Source organism: Hyaena hyaena, unplaced genomic scaffold (assembly GCF_003009895.1).
Source record: "Hyaena hyaena isolate Hyena2069 unplaced genomic scaffold, ASM300989v1 scaffold_47, whole genome shotgun sequence".
Taxonomy (NCBI): Eukaryota; Metazoa; Chordata; class Mammalia; order Carnivora; family Hyaenidae; genus Hyaena; species Hyaena hyaena.
The window spans coordinates 269,451-288,532 of NW_024080679.1; the positions used below are offsets into that span (position 1 = coordinate 269,451).

At 34.4% G+C, this 19,082-nt stretch overlaps 1 protein-coding gene across 4 annotated transcripts in view; it reads right to left on the minus strand.

Moving 5' to 3' along the window:
- The window catches only part of RELCH (RAB11 binding and LisH domain, coiled-coil and HEAT repeat containing), a 112,374-nt gene that overhangs the window by 56,930 nt on the left and 36,362 nt on the right, over nt 1–19,082 (minus strand). For all 4 annotated transcript variants that reach the window (XM_039230517.1, XM_039230516.1, XM_039230515.1 and 1 more), the window contains exons 8-11: nt 18,767–19,051; nt 15,699–15,774; nt 14,221–14,316; nt 2,477–2,589 (exon numbers count right to left, since the gene is read on the minus strand). In XM_039230517.1, the coding sequence (XP_039086448.1) occupies nt 2,477–2,589; nt 14,221–14,316; nt 15,699–15,774; nt 18,767–19,051 (570 nt within the window). The remainder of the gene's footprint in view (nt 1–2,476; nt 2,590–14,220; nt 14,317–15,698; nt 15,775–18,766; nt 19,052–19,082) is intronic.

Sequence of the window (19,082 nt, forward strand, 5' to 3'; positions counted from 1 at the left end):
ATCTGATTCCCCTTTATATTATCATCTTCTATGCCTATTTCTTAAGTCTTCCTTTGCTTTTCTATTTCCTACTTTGGGAAGGCAAATAACATGGATAAAAGAAAAATGGAAAAATAAATTCCCAATGTTTATGGACAACATTTTAGCTGGGTGTTCCCCAATGAAAATTTCCTAATATCTGAACATTGTTTTTTCCCCACGAGTGTCTTAAAATAATGAGAAGGCACATATATTGTTTTCACAAATGTTTGACTCTTTTAATAAATGAACTTAGGTGAAATTTAGGCATTACAAACACCTGCATGAAACCCTCATGTGAAAGGACTTTAAATCATGAGCCACCATCTACATACTACAGATATATAAACTTGTTGAAAAAATGTTGGGCAAACTTCTTAGCCAGCAAAGTTAATTCTAAAAAGTATGACAGTTTTGAAACACAGGTTGAAAACAGAAAAGGTCAGATGCCTACAGATTATTAACAGCATTGGAAACAGGCTCCTGTAATGGTAAAATGAAATGTTCTCACGGGCAGAAAATTGCAGGACAGGGATTATTTGACTACTATTTGATGCAGGTAGAAATATGATGGCAATTATGGTTGTCAGGAAAGAACTGGCAAAATGCATCATTATTAAGCATAAAATTAAATTCTTCTTAGGAGACAAAGAAACAAGCCCAAGATTAAGTCAGGAAAAGTAACAAGTGATTATATGACAAGTGATTTCTCAATACATATGTATATTGAGAAATATGCGAACTTAAACATTCTGCTTTGTTAATTTGTTATTCACATTGTACATAGCGAGTCGGCGGATTAGTCTATTTCAGTAAATAATTTTATATCTGTAAGGTAAAAAATTTCAACGTGGGCATGAGTGCTGAATTCCTGATCCAACTCAACCTGAAGTAAGGCTAATAGGTACTGTTGGCCACCAGGTGGCAGCTATTAGCTTTCCACACAGAGTCTGTGAAAATAGCCTAGGGGATCTAAAGGTTTTTGCCTTGCAAATTTAAAAATAACAATGTGGTAAATGGTAATTATTAACTAAACTGCCATTGGGAATAGTATTTTTCAAGGAGAAAATAAAATATTAATTTTCTTACACAGCACCATCAAACTGTCCTTAGAAAATTTTTAGTTTGCAATGAATAGTACTAATACAGTGATTTAATTTCCTTTCTTTTTACTTTTAATTTTTTAAATGCTTATTTATTTTTGAGAGAGAGAGAGAGAGAGAGAGAGAGAGAGAGAGAGAGAGAGAGAAAGTGTGAGCGGAGGAGGAACAGAGAAAGGGAGACACATATTCCGAAGCAGGTTCCAGGCTCTGAGCTGTCAGCACAGAGCCTGATGCAGGGCTCGAACCCATGAACTATGAGATTATGACCTAAGCCTAAGTCAGATGCTTAACCGACTGAGCCACCCAGGGGCCTCAAATTTCCCTCTTTCCACTGGACTAGCACGTGAGAACTGCTGGTGTAGATTCGTCTTGACTGGATCCTAAAAGGACAGGTTTCTCCACTTGCTCAGGTATATTTTGATAAGAACAAGAAAGACATACATATTCATAAAGTTTAAAAATCTATATGACTATTTTTATTCTCAGGGTTGAGAGATACCTTGTATTTAAAATTTTGAGCTTTAAGTGTGCCTTGGTGGCTCAGTTGGTTAAGTGTCCGACTTTGACTGAGGTCATGATCTCATGGTTCGTGGGCTGGAGCACCAAGTCGGGTTCTGCTCTGACAGTACAGAGCCTGCGTGGGATTCTCATTCTCTCTTACCCCACCTTCCCACCCCTCACCTACTCACGCTCTTTCTCTCTCTCTCAAAATAAATAAACTTTAAAAAATATGTATAAAAATTTGAGCTTTACTTTTTTTATGTTATGTTACAACTATCATTATCACTTGATCGCAACCTATTCCCTATTCTCCTGGAGAGTCACCCTGAATTGTGTCCCTTTTATCACCCTCAGAACTAATTTCCCCACTCAGGTATCAACAGTTGTGAGCATCTGAGTCACGACAAACAAAAACAAAATACTCTATCACTCTAGTCACATAGTAATTGGTTTACAGACAGCCCAGTGATGCAGAAATTTATATGTTAAATATTTTAGTTTTTGGAGGGACCGTTAAGAAGCCATAATCTACGTACTTCATCTGTGGGCAAAAGGGGGAATATTTAGGGATTCTTAGAAATCAAAAGGGAAAGATAAAAAGTAAAAGAAATTTTTGAATTAGAAGTCTAAAGGCAACTAATATAAAAGTGTACAAATGCAACACGAGTAGCTGGAATAACGAGAATGAAGATATCACAGAACTCTGTGAATGGGGCCAGTGTTTCCTCTGTTTGTTAAAATAAATATTGGGACAGGAAGAAGGCATTTAGATTAAAATGCTAATCTTGGTGCCACATTAGTGACATTAATCAATCAACATGATCTTTATTTCCCAAAGGAGTAGTCATACCTACCTCTGCTCATCATCTGGCCTCTTGATCAAATTAAAGAGTATATGGAGAAGCTGATCTCTTTCTTTAGGCTCAGGATGTAGGCATGCTGTGCACAGTATGAGGGGGATCAACTCCTAAAGAAATAGGAAGGGGGAAAAGTCAAAGTAAAAATGCGTTGCAGAATATTCTTTTCTTCCCCCAGAGTATTCTTAAATGGCCATTTAAAATGAGATAAATTGCAACATACAAAAGAGCAAATTCTAACTTGGTAACATTGGTAATTTAAGAGAAAACACTGAAACTTGTTTATGTGGTGGTTGCAGAAAGGTGTGAATCACAATGTAATAATGTTACTGAAGATTCAACTAACCTTATTTTCTTATCCATTCCTTCCTAATGATTTACTAGTTTTTGCACTATATAACATGCTATCTTGCTATAAGCTGACACAGTAATTTTATTTTTGAAAGTGTTTTTTTTTTAACAGAGACTTGCAGAAGCTAGCTATAGAAAGCTAACAGAAAATCAAGACAATTCATCCCACTTCCACAAGTATAATATCATGTTTTTATTAAGATTACATATAATTAATAATTTTGTATCCTTCTCACTTAACCCTATGGTTCATTAAAACGACCATTTCCACAGCATTGAATGTTCTCAGCACTGCTACAGAGTATCAGCAGACATGTTTTAGGTTCAAAAGGAAATTTTTCATAATATCTTAATTGCTGCACATTCAACATGCAGAGGTAAATTCGGTATTTTGTAGGAAAATAATAACAAAGTTTATTTCTTCCAAAGAAATATTTAAACCAAATTTATTTCACATTTTAATTAAACTAAGACGAAATTCTAATATATACTAAAAAGATATTAATGTTTTTCATTTTGGAATGGATTTTCAAATCCAATGAGAATAAAAGTCCATAAGTGATATTTCTAGAGAAAAACTTTCTAAATTATAAAAACATTTTATAGTTACTTTACAGTAATACATTAAATAACTACGATGAAGTAAGAAGAGAATGATTACAATCCCACCATTTCTTTTTCCTACGTATCTTACTACCCACCAAAAAATGCTAGTAGATTTAAAACAGGAACTGACTGCTATGTAATAATGCAAGGCACTGCAGAAAAGTCTACACTACACTATAGAAGTATCTTCCTGTTTCGAAGATGCTCCCTTAGAAACGGATGATACAATTTTCAGAGGAGCTGAGACTGAAGCTTAAAGGAATGATTTGAAATTCCTTTCGATTATTTCTAAAGTCTTTATATATTATTTTAAAATTATAACTACCTGGTATAAATCTTAAATTGAAGGTACAAAGATATAGAGAAGAGCTAAGAATACATCTGAGAAGTAAAAAAAGAATTTAAAACATTTATTCAGTCATCTTTCTAATTGGGCACCTTTGTAGGCTTTACATTAGTGAGCAAATGAAAAGCAAAAGTAACAAAATGCAATCAGGGAAAATGATTTTGTGCTGGGAATGGAAGACAAAGTATAGATATGGATCCTATATTGTTCAGTAATGTTTTCACCAAAGACTCAATATGATGCTTGATGGATTAGTCTTGACTTTACAGAAGAAAATGAACAATCTTTTATGAAATACTACAGTAGGAGACTGTTAATCACTAGGACTCTCCTAATCCTTAGAGGCTTTCATTTAGACTGCTCAGAGCCAATGATCCTCCTGAGAGGACTAAGACACTGCATATCCCACTGAGAGAAGAACCTTAAAGATGAAAAAGCAGTTACTCTAGAAGGTGCTAACAAAAGGAGACAATACTTTAACGTGTGAAAATCAAGAAAAACCCTAAATATTTTATTTGTATTTTCCCGCATGTCAGATCCTTCTTCCCTGAGTTCTCTTGTTTCCTCCTCAACGTTGTTCCTAGGTTTCCATAATCTCTACACACATACTTTTCCGAATTTTCTTCCATTCTCTTTCTGTTGTATCACTCTTTAAAGTTATAAAATGTAGGTAACATATTTATTGTAATTGCAAATACATAGATACACACACACTGTTTAAAATATAATTATTTAGCTTCTTTATTTCAAAAACAAGCATAGCAAAATAATTGTGTAACTATTTACTCTTTGTGCCTTATATTCACACACACCCCCTTTCTTTTATATCATGAATCTTAGTGATCCTTAATCAGAGAGGAAGTTTATGTCCTACTATAAAGAATCTTTTAAGTGAAATATGGCTATAGATGTGCCAAATCAAAGATCTAATGAAAATGTCACAAACCTCTTTGATTTTTAGTTTCTTCGAGTAAAACATACAAAAACTAAGATTAGGGTAGAAATGGAAACTACTTCATATACATTCTGCAATTTCCTTATCTATTGCTTATGAAATTGTTAATTTTTCCTTCTAAGATCAGAGTTGGCCTCAAAAAGCCTTAATAGAGCACTTACCAAAGCACTTCTCAACACAGCAGCTAACACCAACCAATCCGAATTGACACATGGGAGGAACACCTTTGTCATTTCTTGTACCTTAGACTCTCAAATTCTTGAATTTAGGGCTTTGAAGGAAAATGCTTTTCATTTTTCTGAATCACAATAATATGTTATATTGCCATTTGCTTTTATTTCTTGCTGGCAAAATTAACAACATATAGGAAGTCACTGCCTAACATTTTTGGATGATATTCCATGCCAAGGAGAATTAGGTACATCTTGGCACAATAACGGCTAAAACACTTGTATATAAAGTAGGCCAGTCTCCCTCTTTTAGAAATACAGAGCTGAGAAGAGACCCAGTAAGTGACATTAGAAAAAAGAGAAAAGAGGAGTTTGTTTCTCATAGAATCATCAAAGATTTTAATTGCTAAGTTATGACTGGATCCAAATATCTTAATTCCTCTATCATTCATTTATTCACTCACACGTTCTATTTGTACCACTCTTGAAATAATGAATGCTGTACCTACGTATTTGCTGTTTTATGTAAATGTTCACATTTATTTACTGTGAATTCATCTTTTTCTGAAGTATTAATACATCCACATCAGAATTTATTAAATCTGCTTTACTATTTGAACATTATTCATAAATTTATAGATTTGAATCCATATTCTCCTTTTGGTATCATTTCTCCAGTTGAAGAAGTCTAGTGTTTGAAAAACACCAATTCTTAAGTAAAACATTTAAAAATTCGTAGCTGAATCTCCTTCAGAGGACAAGGTCAGAGTGGTTCAAAAATGTCTTTAAATGATAGCATATTAAAAAGTGTATTGAGAATAAGAGAGCAATGTTATACATCATATCTAAAGCTTAAGAATTTTGCACCTGAAAGCAAATTAGACTTAAGATCGCATGTTGATAAAAAGTAATAACCATGGTAAGAAAATACCTATGGCTTTGGTAACATAGCCAAAAGGTAATATATCCCCCCTACCCCCCAAATTTACTGTGTCCAAATTTCAAGGCAACAGAAATCTTAAATATTTTATTGAAAACATGCTGTAGTGACTGGTAGTACTCTGTAAACGTGTTATGAAGTGAAATGTAAAACCGATGTCCCACAGATCACTAAAGAAATCAGTGCAGTAATCCTTTAGCAGAAGGTATTCAAATACTTTACTATCATTTTTGCAAAAAGTATTTCTAAGGCCTTTAGAATTCATTAATCTAAAAGGCTTAGTAATTTACATTTTACTCAAGTAAATAACTTTTCCAATTTGAATAACAAAGCAAGTTCTCTCTATAGTGTCTTCCACCCCCCTCAATTCTTAGGTTGCCAATAGACTTTTGTATAGCATTAAGAAAGGCCTGTATCGTTTTAATTCTCCTTTCAGTTCTATAAGGAAAACAAAATAACTTTTAATGGTAATAAAGAAATCACTTTAGAGATAGAAATGTCTTTAGAGAATTTTACATTTGATTTTATGAATATTTTTACCTAACTTCCTTAGTCTTCTAAAGATTAGTGTGTTTAGACTACATAAATGGGGATGGGGTAAAAAGTATCTAAAACAATGTGAATGATAGATGTTGGGTGAGGGGAATGAAGGCAAATTTTAATATTAAAAAAAAGCATCGAAATGTTGATAAGATAATGACTTCTAGATCTGAAAGAATTCTAAAACAGAAAAGGAAGATTACATTTAGATCAGATGCCAAGGAGAAAATGTTTGAGTGCTTCAGGTCAAGAAGAAAATTTCTACAACTTTAGAAAGTTAACACTTTAATCCAGTAAATTATAGCTCACTGCTTGTGCTTACTCTTACATTAAAATTATTTCCTATAGGGGCACCTGAATGGCTCAGTCAGTTGAGCGTGTGACTTCAGCTTGGGTCATGATCTCTTGGTCCATGGGTTTGAGCCCTTGGGCTCTTTGAGCATTGGGCTCTGTGCTGACAGCTCAGAGCCTGGGGCCTGCATTCAATTCTGTGTCTATCTCTGCCCTCCCTTGCTTGCGCTCTTTCTCTCAAAAATAAATTAACATTAAAAAAAATTATTTCCTATAACTCAAGCTTCATTTAAAACTTTTAGGTAATTGTATTTTAAAACTTTCCTTCTAGTCTTTTGCCTAGAAATTAAGTAATACCAAATTACAACTTAAATTCAAGTAATGTTAAGTGTACACCTTTTGATTTAGATTTTTGGTTGAAACTTGTCAAGATGCTGACAGTAATAGATTAGGAAGAAAGAAAGAGGGGTGCCTGTCTGGCTCAGTTGGTAGAGCATGTGACTGACTCTCCGTCTTGGGGTCATGAGTTCAAGCCCATGTTGGGCACTGAGTTTACTTAAAAAAAAAAATAAATAAATAAAAAGGAGGAAAGAGAATATAATAAAGACTCACACTAGAAAAAATAAGACAAAACAAAACAAGATTACTCACCTCTGGAAAAGTTCTATACTTCAAAGGCTGCTAAAATACCTATTCTTAGAACTATTAACTATAATTCCTGATGCTCAACCTTCAGGAAACCTAAGTAAAATATGTGAATGATTTTAAAACTCCGATACGGCTAAAAAGTATATGATTTACTTCCAAAATTAACACATACATACACATACACATTAAATAGGTAAAGAAGATGGACCAAGCTTACCGCTTCACCATACAATTTTACTATATTTATCTACTACTCTACTGCATAACTCTTGAAGGGTTTCAAAACAAGTCACTACAAAATGTGTCACGTTGACAATTTTGAGCTGAAGGCAATCAAAATCCAGCAGACTCAAGAAAAACTTTTACCTCTCCCTTAAACTACCAAAAAGAATTTAGAGAGGGGGCATGGCCCAGAAAGAGCTATCACCAAGAGATGACTATTTTACCTGAATGACTTATCAGTATGGAGGAGAAACATCTAATTACCAAACATCTGTTCTTTTTATTGTCCTGGGAATCACTCTCGTCCTCTATCTTACTCCATTCCTTCGTGCAGGATGGCATATAAATCTAATGGCCCAGCTCCTCCTTGGGTCTTATATTGCTATAGGACCCCCATACAAATGCAAATATGTTTTTCTCTTATGAATCTGTCTTATCTTAAACTGATTACTAGACTAGTCAAAGAACTAGAAGGGTACAAGTAAAACCCTTTTCTGCCTCAACATTCTCATTCAGTTATAATTAGTGGCTATTATCAGTTAAAACTTAGTTAAAAAAAATAGGAAGGGGCACCTGGGTGGCTCAGTTGGTTGAGCGTCCAACTCTTGGTTTCAGCTCAGGTTATAGTCTCGCGTTTTGTGAGTTCGAGCCCTGCATCGGGCTCTGTGCTGACAGTGCAGAGCCTGCTTGGGATTCTCTCTCTGTCCCTCCCCTGCTTGCGCTGTCTCTCTCGAAATGAATAAACTTAAAAAACTTTTCGTTTTAAAATAGGTAGAAAGTTCACCAGGGAGCAAACATGAATGCCAATATAAAAAGAGTAAAATTTGGTTATTCAGAAGTACTTTAGAAATACTAACTATATTTAAAACTTTTAGACAATCAGGTCTCTCCTTTGCCTCTTTTTTTTCAGCTTTAATGAGATTTATTTTATGTATCATAAAATTCAAGTATACATCAGTGGTTTTCAGTATATTCAGAGTTGTGCAGCCACCATCAATCTAATTTTGGAACAATCTCAACATCTCAAAAAAAAGCTTGGATTCATTCCCCATTTCCACTTGCCCATCCCCATTCCAGGCCCACACTTCTTTGCTTTTCCGAGTCAGCTAGCTGAACGGCACATATTTCCTTGGCATAGAATGAAAATAAAAGTTAAATTTAGATGTATTATTTAAGAATGCTTTTAGAAGTAATCTTTTATGAAATCTTATTTTAAACTACAGAATTTCTCCTTCAAATGCATTTGAAGCAGAGATTGTGAAGAATCAACTTCTTTAGCTTATTTACTAAATACATATATTTATTCTGTAATTTGGTTTGAAAGATTCAAGTTCTTCAATGAACCCATGAAGATGAATTACTAAATAAGCCACAAGAAGCAAATTTGTTCATGATTTTTTTTCCCCCTCCCCAAATCAAGGGTTTCTGGGTGGCTCAGTCAGTCATCTGACTTGATCTTAGCTCAGGTCATGATCTCACAGTTTGTGAGTTTGACCCTCACATTGGGCTCCACATGGAGCCTGCTTAGGATTCTCTCTGCTCCACCCCTGCTTGCATTCTCTCTCTCAAAATAAAAATGTAAACTTAAAAAAAGAAAGTTGGTAAAAAAAAAAAAAAAAAAGATTACTTTTTTACTGTCCATTACTTAACAGCATATGGGAAGAAAAGATTTTTCACTTTTTATTATCTCTGAAATTGGGATGTACCTTATAATGGAGAATATGTCATAATTTAATTGGAATTCTTTCTTAAAGGTACATAATTGTTACAATCCATGCCATCTTAGACTTGAAATATGGTATGTTAAATTTAGAAAAATGCTATCATTGTGACCTAAAGATTGAGTGAGGTTGTTTACTTTTCTTTTAAGAAACAAATAACACTAACATCTATATTCTCTGTACTTTCCACTTTTATAAAAAATAAAAGTTTAAGTTAGTTGATAGCTTTAAAAGGTTAATTAAACAATGGGTCATAAAATTAAATGAATAGATCATGAAGACTATTTTTTAATTATTTATTTAGGTATACTCTTTATTGTTTAAAAATACTTACAAAATCATGTTTGACATTGATTATCTTCTACTTTAATGTTTTATAATTTGTAAAGGTAAGGCTTGATTTGTCAAACTTTCATTTTAATTATATGTGTAATTATATACTGGCACTGGCACATCAGGTAAAATGCCTCTTTTACTGAGAGTGTGGTCAATAATGTCTGAAAAAACACTAATTTAAAATATGTTTAAAAGACTATAAAAAGGGATGCCTGGGTGGCTCAGATGGTTGAGAGTCAGATTCTTAATTTGGGCTCAGGTCATGATCCCAGGGTTATGGGATCAATCCCTGTGATGGGCTTTGCACTGAGCCTGGAGCCTGCTTAAAGATTCTCTCTCTCCCTCTATCCCTCTCCCTCACTTGTGCTTTCTATCTATAAAAAATTTTTTTAAAATAAAAAAAAATAAGACTATAAAAAGACTAGATATTATGCAGCCTTAAGAACCAGAAAGTTCTCTAGGTACTGTACTGACATAGAAAGAAACAAAAATATGTTACATGGGGAAAAATAAGACCCAAAGTATAGTACATAGAGTGTGGTACCATTTGTATAAGTCATGGAAGAAAGATCGAATATTTCAGTTCACTTACATACACAAAATATCTGAAAAAAAATATAGTGCAGCTCTACAATAATATTTGGAGACCTCAATACCTCAGCTGCAATAATGGATAAACCACTAAATAGAAGATCAGTAAGGAAACCGAAGACCTGAACACTATAAAATAATTAGACCTAATAGATACAGAACACTCACCCTGACGACCGCAAAATATATATTTTTCTCAAGTATGGAACAATCTAAAGGGTAGACCAGATGTTAGGCCAGACAATTCTCCTAAGTGTTAAAACTATAGACCAATATATCTTATGAATTTAGATGCAAAAATGTGCAAAAAAAAATAAATAAATAAATAAAACCCTAACACTAAATCCGACAACACATTAAAAGAAATATATATTATGACCAAGTGGGATTTACCTCCAGAATGCAAGGGTGGTTCAATATATGAAGAATCAACAATGTATTATACTATATCAATAGAATGAAGGAACAAAAATCAAATCAATGCAGAAAAAGAATTTGACAAAATTCAGTATCCTTTCATGATAAAAATACTGCAAACTAGGAACAGGGGAAAATTTCCTTAATATGATAAAGGGCATTTATAAAAAACCCACAGCCAGTATCATATTCAATGGTGAAAGATCAAAAGCTTGCCTTCCCCATAAAATCAGGAAGAAGACAAAAATATCTGCTTTCTCAAAACACCTCTATTCACCATTGTACTGTAAGTCCTAGCTAGAGCAATTAAGCAAGAGGAAGAAATAAAAGCCATCCAAATTGGAAAGGATGAAGAAAAACTCTATTTGCAGGTAACGGTATTCTAGATTAAAAAAATCACATAGAATCCACCAGAAACTACTAGAACTAATAAACTAAATCAGAAAGTTGCAAGGTATGAGATCACCACAGAAATATCAGCTCTGTTTCTATAAATGAGCAATGAATAATCTGAAAGGAAATTAAGGGAAAAATGCCATTTATAATACCATCCAAAATAATGAAATACCTAGGAATAAGTTAAAACAAGGAAGTGAAGGACTTGTACACAGAAAACTAGAAAGTATTGATGGAAGCAATCAAAGACATAAATAAATGGAAAGAATCCCATGTTCATGAATTGGAAGAATTACTACTGTTAAAATAGCAGTACTCTCTAAAGTGATCTATTAAGTTCAATGCAAGCCCTATCAAAATTCCAATGACCTTTACGGCAGAAATGAAAGTGGAGTATCAAATTCCTATGGAACTGCAAGGGGCCTTGAACAGGGAAACAATATTGAAAAAGAAAAACAAACAATTCATACTTCCCAATTTCAAAACTTAGTACAAAGCTACAGTAATCAAAATAGTGTGGTTGGTACAGGCACAGGGATAAGCGTAAAAGACCAATATAATTGGTCTCTGAGAGTCTAGAAATAAATCCAAACATTTGCAGATAACTGATTTTTGATAATGATGCCATGACTATTCAATGGGGAAACACTTCAACAAATTATGCTGGGACAACTGGATAATAACATGAAAAGAATAAAACTGGACCCCTGCCTCACTCCATATACAAATACAAAATGGATAAATATAAGAGCTAAAGCTATAAAACTATTAGAAGGAAGCATAGGGATAAATCTTCCTGATCTCAGACTTGGCAACAGATTCTTAGATTTGATGCCAAAAACACAAGCAACAAAAGAAAAAATAGATAAATCAGACTAAATAAAAATGAAAACATCTGTCCATCAAAGGACATCATCAAAAATGTGAAGACAACCTACCAAATGGAAGGAAAGACTGCAAATCATATGTAAAATAAGGGTTTAATATCCAGAATTGTTCTTACTCTTATGACTCAAAAGCAAAGACAAACAACCCAATTAAGAAACAGGCAAAAGACTTAATAGAATATTTTAGAAACTAATAATATTTATTGTATGGGGGATGGTGGCTCAGGGAGTGGGGAAGAGTTTTTGTTGTTTATCTTTTTACATTTAAAAAGATGTTAAACTATGTGAATACGTTACTTAATCAAAACCTTAAATCCTCTTTCTAGTTATTTATTTAAGCAGCTAGGATATTATTATGACCAATCAATTTACTGAAGGACATTTTAATTGTATTTGCATACCAATAAGAAGTCTTATTATCCTGATAAAAGAGTATATAAAACTTGATAAATAGGAAAAATCAAAATATCCTTTAATCAGGAGACCTTTTTAAAAAATTATATTTAAGGATTTAAGATGAAATATTAAATAAAAATAATCTAATATCAAAGGATGAAATGAAATAAAAGTTTTGTCCTTTCATGCCCTGGGATTGGTTTCAAACCAAACCAAAATAAACTTCATTATTTACCAATTTAATTTCAAGAAAATACAACTGTTGATTTATAAGTGGTAAGTTTTCTGATAGAATAACGTACAAATAATTAAACAGATAAATGATCACTTCTTCATGAAATTATAAGTATATAAATATTTTTTAAATACAAAAAACTTAAAGTCAGCCAGAAAAGTAAACATCATACCACAAACAAAATATGTATGTATAAATATATATGCTTAACATATACATTTATATATAATTATCTGATTACTGATGATGCAAATTTATAAATACTTCATGCAGTACAATCAGATTTTAGTGGTAGAGTCTTTTATGATAAAAAAAAGGGAAAATTAAAATAAAAAGGCTTAAACTGCATCTCATAACAATTAGGCTTCTGTGATATTTTTAAGATTATATTAAGGAAATATAGTAAAAGGGATGCAAACATTAATGCATTGCATTGATTATATTACAAGCTAAAAAAGGAAAAGAAGCTCAAACACCATTCTGCCAGGCAGAACTGCAAAACAATCTGAAATTGGACACTGATCCTTCAAGATACAGAAAAATTTCCACATTTATTAATATCTCACAACTATTTTTATGTATTAGGTAAAATAAAACCACCAGTAAGAAAAGAGTCTTTTAAATCTTGTTTAAATCCAAAACATCTATAGGAATAAACATTTTTCATGTAAGTTTTACAAGTAAGTTTCTACATGTAAGTTTTCTTGAGGATCAGTACAAATTTCTTGTGCTAAACAAATAATTAAGAATAAGCTTTATATGGTTTTGCCAATGCATTGTGTATCCATCATACTGTAGGTCCCATGAATTATGATTGAAATCAGTGGTAAATATTAAGAGGATGATAGGAGAAACTTATAGGATACATTCTAAAATATTCTTAACCCATTTTTTATTAAGATATGTTGTGAACTGGAAGTTCGTTTCATAAATTGAATGACTTAAATTATTAAACTTGATTACAAAGAAATCATCCACTGTCATTTAAATTAGATAATAACTTATTTTATTAGTCTTTTCTTGGCAAAATAGAACTCAAAAGATAACTCTCTGCAGTATGGCTCCTTTGTACTAAAGGCTATGTGTACTAAAATATATTGGCTACTATAGTTTGGGTATTTTAAGCATATAACAAGTTAGCTACAAGAAAAACAAAAGAAGGTACTTTCACAAGTTATTGTAGTCAATACTATAACTAGCCTATCATCATAAGACAAGTATAATTATTGACAAATATAATAAAACTAACATTTATAATAGGTAACTATAGCACATTTAGGAAAAAAGTAACATTATTAGTCCCAGTTAATTTTCAACACAAAGGGTCTATTTTTGTAGACATATGGAGCATATCATATCCAGAGCGGAGATCAAATAAATTGGTTAACTGGTAATGTAAAAAACGGACAGTATTCATGGCACATAAATGGACCTACAGTAATAGTTAGTGCTGCGGAAGCTAATGATGCTTTAAGCAAAATTGGAAAAACATGAATACCATGCAGTTTTACCGAACTCACCTGACAGAGGTGTAAAACCATTCTCTAGGAGCAGAGATGCATGCACAAAAGTAAGAATATGATTGCAAGTAATAGACTTTAACAAAATAAAAATATAACACTAAACTTCAAAATGACAAAAAATGGACAACACGATGAGATTCCTGGGATGAAAACACCTTTAGGTGCCTCACCTCTCTCTTTGCCAACAGCACGTTAGGGACAATGTGCGGCAGGCAGCGTCCCAGCATTAACATGACACTCTTCTCACTGTCTGCAATCCGCGACACCTAGAAAACCAAAGAATTAAGAAATGATGACAGTGTAGAACTTCCATGCGTGGTAGTACTTGAAGGTCATGCTTTAGACCCTGCCCCCTGTGCTCCAAATACACATCCCAAATCCCAACTTATGATGGCAGGGATACAAACAAGAACATCACCATCATCAACAGTAACTGTGTTCCCAAACAGGATCAACATTTCTGTAAGCAAGAAATGGACTGAAAACACCAGTAAGAAGCAAGGGTGAATCCAAAGAGCCCACAAGGCTGCAGTTCTGGGAACAAGTAGGGATAACAGGACTAAGGCAGCCTCAACAATTTTTTTTTTTTTCTGAAAGAGAGAGAGAGAGGAGAGAGAGAGAGAGAAGAGAGAGAGGAGAGAGAGGAGAGAGAGAGAGAGAAGAGAGAGAAGAGAGAGAGAAGAGAGAGAAGAGAGAGAAGAGAGAGAGAAGAGAGAGAGAGAGACAGACAGACAGACAGCGTGAGCAGGGGAGGGTCAGAGAGAGAGGGAGATACAGAATCTGAAACAGGCTCCAGGCTCTGAGCTGGCTGTCAGCACAGAGCCCGACGCGGCGGGGCTCGAACCCACGAACCGTGAGATCATGACCTGAGCCGAAGTCGGACGCTTAACCGACTGAGCCACGGAAGTGCCCCAACGATTTTTTTTTTTTTTTTTAATTCTTGAAAAGATGCCCACATTGCTACAATCTGTGATTACAGTGATAGTTTATAGAACGAAACTGCATGCAAGAGGAGGCCTGTGGACGCTGACTCAATCTTGCAGAGAGGACGGCCAGAGGCTAGAAATGCGTCCAAACCATCCTCTAGCTCTTTCACATTCTCAATGACATTGTGAAACAAGCTTGCGAGAGGTCAAGTGGGATCAACCACAAAACTAGAGAGGGAGAAGTGAGTATAAAGATAGAAAAAAATTTTAATGAAATAACCTCTCAGGATGAACCTCCAATAATTACAAAGCACTTGAGGAAAACTAGTCTGAGAGCTAACAAACTTGGCAATCGAAGATAACCACTCCTAATGAAGTTAAAATACAGGAGTAATCTAAAAATAACTAAAATATGAACAATATATACACTTACGTTGGTTTTCTGAATTATACCAAAGAGAGGCATATTACCATATGTCAGTAGACATAACAAATGAAATACAGACTACAAAGGTCAATTTAATACTAAATAAACCTTAGTCCAAAGAACAGAGAAATAATCAACTATCTTCCTTAAAAGTTTAAAATTTTAGGAATTATTTAGAGCATTATTTTAAAAAATAGATGTGCATTTGATCTTATCACAACTGTTTTTGGATGAGATACTGAAAAGAAAAACCAAGTATTTTAAGAAAGTCCCAAGAAAAAATGGTATAATTTACCTCTGATCCTAAGCGACTATCTGCTGACATTCGACAAAAAGAGAGTAGAGCTTGGTGGAAAGCGGGAGACAATTTCCTAGAAGAAAAATTGGATGCAAAGGGGACAATATCAAGTGGTTACTGCTGGCATTCAGAAGGTTAAGCTGCACGTTATCACTCCATTCCTGCATTAATCCTGCCCCTCACATGCTGACTCGAGTTTTCAGCCACCAATGACTTGAAGGACACTTCACCGGAGAATTAGACAGGGGGAAAAAATTAGCAGTAACTGCTGATCTTAAAATTGTTTCATGTTGTATCAGTGAACAGCCTGTAAATGTCAGTGGATCAAACCTGAAGTGCACAGCCGGTCAATGATTATAGAAAGTATTTGCAAAATCTGCAATGAGGACTTTTTTTGTCCCTAATTCTCAGTGGTCCAAGCAAGGTAGATAGTGGATACAAAGTTGCTGACAGGAATCAAAGTTTTGCAGACCTATCTAATGATAAAATGATAAACCTTAATGTTAGAAACCCACATAAAAGACGTAAAAATTAAAATAAATGAAGCAGAGCCTCGGTCAACATTCAAGGTATATTGTAAAGAAAGTATTTTTTTTTAAATTGGAAATATTCACTTATTGTGGACTCTCCAAAATCCGTCTAATTGCCCAACTCAGAAAACACAAATCAGGCTTTATCTCTCCTTTCTTTTAACCTCAAATTCAATCAAGCTTTGACCTTCTACCTAAAATTCTACCCACTTCTCTCTAATACAAGTGAGGCTGAATCATTTCCTACCTGGATTCTTCCAATAGATGCCCTATTAGTCTTCTTTTTACCAGTCTTGCTACCCTCCAATCACCTCTACCTCAGAGGACTCTCACTTAGACACTGGGCTACCTGGGTGGCTCAGTCGGTTAAGCATTCGACTTTGGCTCAGGTCACGATCTCACAGTTTGTGGGTTCGAGCCCCGCGTTGGGCTCTGTGTTCAGAGCCTGGAGCCTGTTTCAGATTCTGTGTCTCCCTCTCTCTCTGACCCTCCCCTGCTCATGCTGTCTCTCTCTCTCTCAGAAATAAATAAAACATTAAAAAAAGGTTTAAAAAATAAATAAAATAAAGCTTAGACACCCCATCATGTCCCATGAGGTAACATGGTTTATACATCTCAATCTCTGCTTAAGCCTTACTAGATTCTACTAAGTCCCCCAAATGTGTGGTTTTCTCCTCGCACATGACGTCCTCCCTTAGAGGGAACATTTTTCCTCCTACCTCTGTCTGGTTAACTCCTACTTGGTTGTCAGGTCTCAGGTTAGACACGTCTTTCCTGAAAACTCTCCTGCTCTGATGGCTAAGTCAGGTGCCCTGGTGTGTTCCCAAAGCAAGCTGAACTTCTTAAAAAAAATTTTTTTTTTAACGTTTTATTTATTTCTAGGAGAGAGAGAGAGAGACAGCATGAGCAGGGGAGGGTCAGAGAGAGAGGGAGTCACAGAATCCGAAACAGGCTCCAGGCTCTGAGCTGGCAGTCAGCACAGAGCCCGACGTGGGGCTCGAACCCACGAACCGCGAGATCATGACCTAAGCGAAAGTCGGACGCTTAACCGACTAAGCCACCCAGGCGCCCCATCTTATATTACTATTTTTCATACTTTATTATGATTGTTTGTTCACCTCTCTCACACTATAAGATTTGTAACTGAAGGGATTATGCATATTTTGCCTTCCATTATATTCCTTGTTGACACCACCTGGCACATAGTTAAAAGCTAAAAAAATTAGTTGAACAAATTTAACCATCTTTCTCTAGGAAGTAGCTTTGGCATATCAAAAGAAATCAATGGAAGTACTCCTAAATACTAAAGAACTACTACTACAAATAACATTATGGTTATGTATTGTAATATAGATTTTATGACTCTATCTTACCCATACTAGAAAAAAATGTACCTTGAGGACTGGGCTGTATCTATTTCAACTCTGTAACCTCCCTTCATACCTCAAGAAAAAATATGGCTAGTGGGTACACAAAAGGTAGTGGCTCATCAGTGGAAATATTTGCTTAAAAAAAAGTCAAATACTCCTTACTAATAACAAGTACCTTTAAGTCTAAAAGAAATCATTCATGCTTTCCTATTATATCCCAACATTAGGTATAAATAATATCCATCTACTCAATAGGAGGAGGAGGGCCACCTGGGTGGCTCAGTCAGTTAAGGGTCATCCTTTTGGTTTCAGCTCTGGTCATGATCTCACAGTTCATGAGTTCAAGCCCTGCATCAGGCTACACAGAGCCTGCGTAGGATTCTCTCTCTCTCTCTCTCTCTCTCTCTCTCTCTCTCTCTCAAAAATAAATAAATAAACTTGAAAAAAATAGGAAGAGGAAACACGACTGTGTGGTTCAGAATACACCACAGGATATTTGTCAGGATTAAGTAAATTAGGATACACAAAGAATTTAGAACTGCGTCAAAAATATAAAAGAGAGTACAGTAAATATTCCTTTCTTAAAATTATTTTTTCACATTATAACCTAAAAAAATTTTTAATTATATTGTCTCCTCCACTGGAAAACCTGGATCATAAAGGGCTGGTGCCTTTATTTTCTCATCAGAGTTTAATCACTCTGATCCAAGTAAATGAATCAAGAGAATATTAATAATACAGTATTAGCAATGGAAGTAGGCACAGGAAAAAGGACCAAGAGCAGAAACAATTCCCCTATTTACACTGGTAACTGCGGTAAAACAGCTCATACTGAGTCTGTTAATGACTGGATAGCAAAAAGGTAAAAATCAACCAGCTACCAGTGTTTACAGCACATAGAACATACATATTATTTTCTGAGTTTAAGTACGTGGCTAAGATAGAAGCTACCTCATTTATGTTTTAATACTTTTAATGTAATTTAACTTAGTAATGACTTGGTGATATATTTTTTTTGGAGACATGTACTTTGCTATGTGCTCAGTTCATGTCAAATGTAAACATTCATATACATGGCCTGCAAAATAAGCAATGAAGCTCCTTCAGTTTGTCAAGGAACCAAATACATGAAAGATGCATTTGAAGACATAGGATGCATACTAACCTATTGGGTTTATCAAAATGGACTGTGTTTTTACTTGATGGAGAAGAAGATGGTGTTTCTTCTCTTTCTCTTCTGGGGACAGAATTTGAGAAATTCTCCTTGGGAACAGTGGAATCAACTTCATCTGATTTTGAGAGATGGATATCCTTGTCTTTTTCATTGTCTGAACTATTTATAACTGGATTCTGTCCACTGTCTTCAGAGTCTTTATGATCCAAAGAAGGTTGAACAGAGTCACAAACTACTGGGATGGCAAAGTGTTCATTTTTGAGAAAGTCCATTTCACTGTAAAAAGAAAGAGTAATTATCAGAGAAC